The sequence below is a fragment of the Mastomys coucha genome, chromosome X (assembly GCF_008632895.1).
Source record: "Mastomys coucha isolate ucsf_1 chromosome X, UCSF_Mcou_1, whole genome shotgun sequence".
Taxonomy (NCBI): domain Eukaryota; kingdom Metazoa; phylum Chordata; class Mammalia; order Rodentia; family Muridae; genus Mastomys; species Mastomys coucha.
Window position 1 is genome coordinate 144,776,512 of NC_045030.1, and position 8,767 is coordinate 144,785,278.

General features: G+C 35.7%; 1 protein-coding gene across 25 annotated transcripts in view; it reads left to right on the top strand.

Annotated features, from left to right (window-relative positions):
* Positions 1 to 8,767, top strand: part of Huwe1 (HECT, UBA and WWE domain containing E3 ubiquitin protein ligase 1) — a 200,895-nt gene that overhangs the window by 119,076 nt on the left and 73,052 nt on the right. For 20 of the 25 annotated variants that reach the window (XM_031369185.1, XM_031369177.1, XM_031369166.1 and 17 more), the window contains 11 exons: positions 773 to 820; positions 898 to 966; positions 1,523 to 1,622; positions 3,523 to 3,623; positions 3,880 to 4,030; positions 4,152 to 4,279; positions 5,088 to 5,228; positions 5,439 to 5,544; positions 7,083 to 7,310; positions 7,803 to 7,904; positions 8,321 to 8,401. In XM_031369185.1, the coding sequence (XP_031225045.1) occupies positions 773 to 820; positions 898 to 966; positions 1,523 to 1,622; positions 3,523 to 3,623; positions 3,880 to 4,030; positions 4,152 to 4,279; positions 5,088 to 5,228; positions 5,439 to 5,544; positions 7,083 to 7,310; positions 7,803 to 7,904; positions 8,321 to 8,401 (1,255 nt within the window). The remainder of the gene's footprint in view (positions 1 to 772; positions 821 to 897; positions 967 to 1,522; positions 1,623 to 3,522; positions 3,624 to 3,879; positions 4,031 to 4,151; positions 4,280 to 5,087; positions 5,229 to 5,438; positions 5,545 to 7,082; positions 7,311 to 7,802; positions 7,905 to 8,320; positions 8,402 to 8,767) is intronic. The other 5 variants (XM_031369330.1, XM_031369293.1, XM_031369346.1 and 2 more) reach the window with 1 other exon arrangement.

The following is an 8,767-nucleotide window of genomic DNA, read 5'->3' on the forward strand; positions in this document are numbered from 1 at the left end:
AATGTATCTGCTTTGATGTGGAGGTCCCTGATCCACTTGGACTTGAGCTTTGTACGAGGAGAAAGGAACATGAAGTATTTTTAAAAATTACTTACATTCCAGCTGGTACTTCCCTTCCCAGCTCCTCCTCCCCCTTGCTTCCAAGAGGGTGCTCTCAACTCCCCCCCCCAAATAATTTGATTTGTGCTGTACCTGCCAAAAGTTACAACTCCTTTTATTGGGCATTACCATATTTGTGTGTTTTGCTCATAGCCTCTGTTTGGAATGCCATCCTAATAGTCTTAGGTAGTTGGGTTTCAGTTTCAGTATTTATTATCCCAGTCTATTAAAAAAAGCTCTGTCTTGTGTGTGTAAAATGTTACTTAAATAATGTTTGAAATTCCTGGATGATCTGCTATGACTTGGTTTGGTATGGAAATTCCCCGATGAATCAGATTTTTCTTCCACTTTCATTGTTAAAATTTTTTTCTAAAATAAAGTTGTCTTCAAAACATGAGAAGCTGTTCTCATGTATACAGTCTTTGGTATGAATACTAAGATTGTGAAGATTGTTAGACAAGGGTTAAAAAGGAACATAGAATATGAAACATACTACCAGTTTGCAAAAAAGTAATATTGTGAGTATTATATGTGGAAAATGGATGCTTTGGAGGACTATGAAATTAACTTGATTTTTCAAACAGTTGACTTACCTAGGATGGCATTTTGTTCTCAGTTGCTCTTACACGGTATTTAGTGACCACTAACAGGTATTTCAACTTTTTAATTTCAGACAACTAGTAATACACTACATTATATTCACATAGAACAACTTGACAAGGTAAGAGAATTCTTTGACAGCTGGTTAGTTAATTTTTGTCTGTAGCCTTGTTCTTAACTAATTTTTTTCTAATACAGATTTCAGAAAGTCCTTCTGAAATAATGGAATCTCTCACCAAAATGTACAGCATTCCTAAAGATAAGCAGGTAAAATACATTTGAAAAAAATCTTGCATATGGTGGTTTTCCAAATACACTAATGATAAGTGTTGGGTAAACAGAAGCCATAGCAAAATTGATATACATTTGGAGTCCGACCATAGCAGATTAGCTAGCTAGACATTTCTTTCTTCTTGAAGATAATAACTTCTAGTACCTTATGGTTGATTGTAAATTTGCAAGCTGATTCAAAATGATTATCCAGTAGTGGTGATAGCTTTCCCAACATTTTGGATACATATAGGAGAATTCAATTGTGTTAGCTTGTCCTGTTCTTTTTTGGCAGTGATCAGATATTTATTTAAAATTTGAATTATTTATTGTCTATCAATGTGTATTGACAATTTTTGAAATAGCAGGATATTGAGAGATCCCTGTTTTGTCATTCTAATTCTGTCAACTAATCTCAGAGTATGTAATATTATACTAGTTCAGTTTGGTACCCAAGCAACAAAATTATTTTACCAAGAATCATAAAAGGTAACCTCGAGAAAAACCTACCCTTTGTTAATGATTTCCTAATATAAGTCTTATTTCTGTACAGATGCTGTTATTTACACATATACGACTGGCCCATGGCTTTTCTAATCACAGGAAGCGATTACAAGCTGTTCAGGCCAGACTGCATGCAATATCTATATTAGGTAAGAAAACACTAATTAACCAGTCCTAATTAGGTAGTTTGAACTTGATTTCTGATGAGTGTCATCTTTATTCATTGCTATGAGGCTTTATTTTGGCAACCTAAATTATAAACGTATTTGCATATTCCAGTTACTGCTGTAGTCATTCATCATTCTTGAGCTTCTTTATGTACTAGAAAAAATAAAGCTTTTTATTGCCATGTTACATGGGCTTAGTTGACATCATCTTACTGGTCCATATTCTTCTTGATAATTCCTTGTCCAGATCTCCCATCCTTTCACAGGTATAATTTTGAAGTCTGAAAATAAGTAGTTAATACTCTATACAATAGAATACACTGGCCTTTTTGTTTTTAATTATGTAAGTACACTGTAGCTGTCTTCAGACGCACCAGAAGAGAGGGTGTCAGATCTCATTATGGATGGTTGTGAGCCACCATGTGGTTGCTGGGATTTGAACTCATGACCTCTGGAAGAGCAGTCAGTGCTCTTAACTGCTGAACCAACTCCCCAGCCCCCAATTATGCAGAATTCTATCTGGCCATTTTCATGTAAGCATATAATGCATCTTGAGTGTGTAATACCCATTATAGCTCATTTCTCTGGTCTTTGGCCAATTTTACCTCCATTTGTTCCCCAGATAGTTTCATTTCTATTATCATGTCATCAGCACACAACTGATTTTTATGTATGTAAAGTGTATGACATACAAATAAAAGATAATGTTACTTGTCCATTTTGCATGAATTTGCATCTATTTTTGTACAAATGACATAACTTCATCTGTATATGGGAATCACATGTTATTAAGATTCCCACCATGGTTCTGAGAATTATTTACCCACATAATGTATTCCCTCAGGCAACTTCAAGTACTTCATATTGGAACAGTATTTATAAGCTATTCTAAGAACTGAAAGTAAAGCCTGGAATTCAGCCTGTCACGTGCTAGGCACATTACAAGGCACAAATGGACAAGTATCGCTACTACTACCTACTTTCATTTAGTTTCTGCTTCCATACTCTTAGAGCTGACCACTTTGCTATGAAATCTTTTGTGTTTTTATCCATACCTAGTACAATTTCTGGCATTCTAATGCATTTCCAGAAAGTGTTTAAGTTAATGAATGTACTCACATCTCGGCCATTTTTTTATTTCAAGAGTGCATGCCACTATTACCTCCTTGTGTATTTCAGCAAAAAGTAGATTATATGCATTTTCTTGTGATGGGGTCTCACTTCATGTTGCTCTGTCTGTATTAGAACTCATGGTATAGGCTAGGCTATCCTAACTCACAAAGATCTACCTGCCTCTGCTTCCCAAATCCTGGGATTAAGGATATGAGCCACTATGCCCTTCTAGAATATATACAAGAATGTGTATGACTTTGGTTTTTCGAGACAGGGTTTCTCTGTATAGCCTTGGATGTCCTGGAATTCACTCTGTATATCAGGCTGGCCTCGAACTCAGAAATCTGCCTGCCTCTGCCTCCCAAGTGCTGGAATTAAAGGCATGTGCCATCACTGCCTCCAACACATTCTTACCTTTTAGTAGTACCACATAATTTTGACAGTGTACAATAGTCTGTAAATTTTCTTTCTTTTAGAAAGGATTCATGGAAAAGGAACAAGCCAAAAGAAAAGACCATACTTATATCCAAAACATAGTTATAGTCTAATCACGTAGCGATGTTAGGAAAATAAACTCTTTGCTCCCTTTTCCTATAAAACTTCCAAATTCTTCGTCACGGCTACTGATAATTTTAGTAGAGAAATATGTGGTTATCCAGATCTTACCACAATGTAGTTATTTTACCCTTTTGTGCTGATTGGAATGTGTGTTATCCAATGGTAGCTTAATAACTACATTTCTGCCAAAGTCTTTGCTTCTCTTTTGCAGTCTATTCTAATGCCTTGCAAGAGTCAGCAAACAGTATCTTGTATAATGGGTTGATAGAAGAGTTGGTAGATGTCCTTCAAATAACAGATAAGCAGCTTATGGTAAGTGTTTGTTACTGTGTACATATCAAGTTTTACTATGCATATGCCTTCTGTTTTTATTGAGGAGTCCAAAAATATCCTAGAAGGGAAGTCTTAACTGTGAAATTACTGAATACCAAATACACAATGTTCTTTTCTACTGACGTCAGTCTCCTCAAACAGTTTTAATATAAGTACTGAAAATTTGATTTTGAGATATTAGCACCTTGGTTCAGTTGTCCATTTGCTTTTGACAGTGTTTACTTTGTCATCATAGGAAATTAAAGCTGCTTCTTTACGAACGTTAACATCAATTGTCCATTTGGAGAGAACTCCCAAGCTCAGCAGTATTATTGACTGTACTGGAACTGCCTCCTACCATGGATTTTTGCCTGTACTTGTGCGAAACTGCATTCAGGCCATGATTGGTAGGTTTGTGTGGGAATTCTTTACCTAGGAACAAGAGGATCTCCACAATTCTTTAACATTGTGCTATCTCAATAACTGAAAATCCTGAGCTGATTATCCCTTTCCCAACTTTCTCTGTAGATCCTTCCATGGATCCATACCCTCATCAGTTTGCCACAGCTCTTTTCTCCTTTTTGTACCATCTGGCCAGCTATGATGCCGGTGGTGAAGCCTTGGTCTCCTGTGGAATGATGGAAGCCTTACTAAAGGTACTATGCTTTTCCTTTCTAATATAATTGTGTGAAAATCAACTAACAGAGAAAAGAGTTTGAATGTTTTACAGTGAGTAGATAGCATAGAAAGTTTATCCTAAAAGTTGTAGTTTATGTTACCACGTGTATCTATTGTCAATATTATGAATTTTTGTGATCCAGCATAATTTGGTAGCCTAGAGGCTCTGGGTCTAGACAGTGCTGCAATGTATAATAGTGTGACATTATGCATGGCCCTAAGAAAAATGTATGTAAGGGTACTTGTAAAGTTTTACTTTAATTATCACAGGATTTGGGTTGGTTGGTTGGTAGGTAGGAATTTTGAGACAATGGGTCTTGGCATCTCTCTGGCTTGCAATAAACTAAGCTGTTTTTTTTTTTTAAGATTTATTTATTATTATGAATAAGTACACTTTAGCTGTCTTCACACACACCAGAAGAGGGTGTCAGATCTCATTATGGGTGGTTATGAGCCACCATGTGTTTGCTGGGATTTGAACTCAGGACCTTTGGAAGAACAGTCGATGATCTTACCTGTTGAGCCATCTCAACCAGCCGAAGCTGTTTTATTTTTATTTAATCATGTTTATGAATTGTTTTGCATGTGGCCTCAGGAAGTTGAATATAGTCCTTGAATTCATAGCATTATTATTTGACAAAGCATTCAGCATATGTCTTTATCTTCCTTTCAGTTTCATACTATGCTCTCCCGTGGGGACTCCAGTGCTATATCTTTGCAAATTATAAAAATATAATTTTTATAGCTCTTTTTAAATTATTGTGTTTACCTCTCCCTTTCTTGCAGGTCATAAAGTTTCTTGGTGATGAACAGGACCAGATAACATTTGTAACCAGAGCTGTCAGAGTGGTTGACCTCATCACCAACCTGGACATGGCAGCTTTTCAGTCTCATAGTGGTCTTTCTATCTTCATCTACAGACTTGAGGTATTATTTTCTTAAGAATCACTTTGCATAAGACTTCATTGAATTCCAGTGAGTGCTGAGTCTAGGAAATTTTCCGACTATCATAAGTAACCATGTTATCTCTCTTATGTTTCTAGAAACTGAGTTTATAATCTGCTTAATATTCTTTAATTACAATTTTTAATCCCTAAAATATATGAACTTTTCTTAATATTTTTCCCTTGATTGTAGCATGAAGTAGATTTGTGTCGTAAAGAATGCCCTTTTGTGATCAAGCCAAAGATCCAGAGACCTAGTACCACTCAAGAAGGAGAAGAAATGGAAACTGATATGGATGGTAATTAAGAAGTTATTAAGCCAATATTTCTCTGTATGTGACTTTTCTGTTTTCCTTCCCAAATTTTAATTCTTACTCATAAATTAAAAGGCACACAAGTTTCCAGATATATATTTCAACGCTTTTTATATAAATGATGTATCAAGTGTTTGGAAAAGAATTGGGAGGAAGGTAAAGCAGATGGTAGAGCTACAGCATACCACTAAAGTCACTCTGCAATTGTGTTGGTTCATGATCTTATTTACATTACTAAAACATAATAAGTTCTGTGTAGTCAAAATATTATCTTTTTTGCCTGCTAAATTACAGACTATAAACTCATAAATGGGACCTTGGAAAACTATCAGAGGTTTCAAGTGGTTAGGGATTAGGGATTTAGTGATTTAGGGATCTTTTAAGTGATAAAATTAGAACTGTAAAACCAGATCATTTTAGTTTTCAAGTGTGTTGTGTATGTGTTTGTTTTTTATAACATTTCCATCCCTCTCCTAATATATACTTCATAATAGAATAGAAAAATACTGCCTCCTCAAATAGCTTTCTTATATTGGTCTTTTCTTAATAACACAGATTATTATTGTGTATCTATTATTATGTTTATTAAAAAGGTAATACAAATATAACGCACCATTTTATTAACAGTAAATAGTATACTATTCCTTTTTCTGACTTTGTTTTTGGGCACATTTATCTGTGCATATTTCAGCCCCCAGAAATTCTTTTGCTTAGTTTTTGATTCTGTTTTATTGGGAATAAGCTGACATTTAAGTTCACAGGTGAGATCCCAAGTGTTGAGTAAAATGTATTGTTTATTAACTGCTGATAAATAATTGTTTACTATCTATTGTAAATCAGCAATTGTCAGAATTTAACAAACAGAACAATAATTGCTTGGTAGATTCTGACGCCATCTGAAATGCTTGATCCAGTAAATTTGCAACTGAAGGCCAGGAAACAAGTATTTAAAACTAATCCAAGTGATTGTGTTGTATTCTCAAAGAAATTACATACTCAATACACAGAAAGTTGCACAATCGTGAGTTTGTTCTTACCACTTGCATAAGTAGGAGAGAGCATAAAAACAACATAAAAATTTTTCATTTATGAAATGTATTAAGTTCCCATTTAGAGTTTACATAACTGAAACATTATAGAGAGTAAGTATTTGCTTTTAAAATTTAAAAGGAATTGTTAACCATCTGAAATTAGCTGCTAAATTGATGTGGCTCATTACAGCCTTACTTCCTCTTCATGTTCACATTTACATGTATTTAGTTTTTAGAGTAGAAAGATGAGAGTATAAACACATTCTGCTTGTATTGTTCATTCTATGTAACATCTTTCCCTATGAACATCAGTGTTTTTTATATTTGTTAATTATCTTCTGTAAGTAGACTCTACTTACTACCTCTCTCTTAGCAATAACATACAAAGTTGCATGTTTTACATCTCACGCAGTGGAAGAAGTTTTCTCAGAAATCTTTTTTTCTTAGTACCTTTTATTCTAATTAGTTTCTTTATCATAACTTGTACTTTAGTTGCAGATGTAACTATGGAAAGCAGTCCAGGCTCGTCCATATCTATGGAGCACCGGCTGGATGTTGAATTAAGGGCATCAAGTTCCAACAGCAGCACTAGCATCTCTGGCCCGGGTCCTGGCCCGGGTCCTGGTCCTGGCCCTGGCCCGGGTCCTGGCCCTGGTCCTGGCCCTGGCCCTGGCCCTGGCCCTGGCCCTGGCCTTGGCCCTGGCCCTGGACCCCGTCCTGGTGCGTAGACACATAGATACACAGTCTTTTACAGCGACTGACTTATTTAACTAGTGAAGAAGAGAACATTACACAGCACTTAATGGCACATTTGAGGCTATCTTATAAGAACATGTCTTACAACATTTTATGGTCTTCTGACGGTTCACACATTATCAAAACAGACATTTTGAAGGGCAAATAATATCCAAAAGAGTAACTCAGTGAAGTTTGAAATTGAATCTTTTTACTTTACAGTATTTCTGTTTTTATCTTTTTCATTTCGTTCCTCTCTTTCTTCCTCTGATTTTAATATCAGTCTTGTGCTATCTTTCGTGACTTAATTTCAGCTTTCAGAATACTCTCTCTAATCTCCAGATATCTCACTTTTAATGTCTGCTAGTTTTGCTTTAGTGCATATAGACGGGTCTTTTAGTACATGTTTTGTGTGCCTATTCACTATGATTTAATTGGTGAGCACAATATGATACTTTTTTCTTTCTCTCATGTTAGGAGTTCAGTGTATTCCACAACGAGCAGCACTTCTCAAGTCCATGTTGAATTTCCTCAAAAAGGCCATTCAAGACCCTGCTTTCTCAGATGGCATACGTCATGGTATTTTGTTTCTGTATACTGTTTTCTAAGACTACTTGGTTATCCAGATTGTTCTTTTTCATGTTTTCTTGATGTTTTTCTAAAACATACTTAGTAAATTGATAGCTTTTTGTTACTTAATATATTTCTTAGACATGGGTTACTTACACAACCCCCTTTCCCACTTTTCCCAGCTTTGGACTCTGATCTCTTCTATCCTACTACCATCTCTCACACTTTCCATGTCTGTTCTTATTATGACCCTCTATTAAAGCTAACTGCATGAATAAAATAAAGTACGGGGGGGTATCAGACAAGGGCCCTAGACTTGGTCAATACAGGTTTATTTACCACAGTGTAACATTGCTACCCATCACCCTTCATCTTCATGCCTTTCACAGACTGGATCATATAGTCTTTGTTGATATTTCTTTTAGTGATGGATGGTTCTTTACCTACCTCTCTGAAACACATTATCAGCAATGCAGAATACTATGGCCCATCACTCTTCCTCCTAGGTGAGTAGAATTGAAAGTTAAGTCTAGGTTGGATGTTCTGGCATACATTTATAATGTACCTGGAGGCAAAATACAGGCAGTTCTTTTGAGTTCAATGCCAGCTTGCTGTGTGCATGCAAGCTTTTAGAACTTCTTAATAGCTTGGGAGGTTGCTTAGTGCTACAAAGCCCATGGTTTTATCCCACTACCCACTTTGGCATCACATGCAAGTTGGAACTCCACTTAAAATTCTATAAAGCAATTAGTTGGCAATGTAGAAATTTCCAAGTTCTTTGAATGTAGTGGAGTAGATATTGTACAAACACATTTGTAGCTATTATGACTTTCTTTGCTAATGAAACAGTTTATGAGTCGATATCTTTCTTT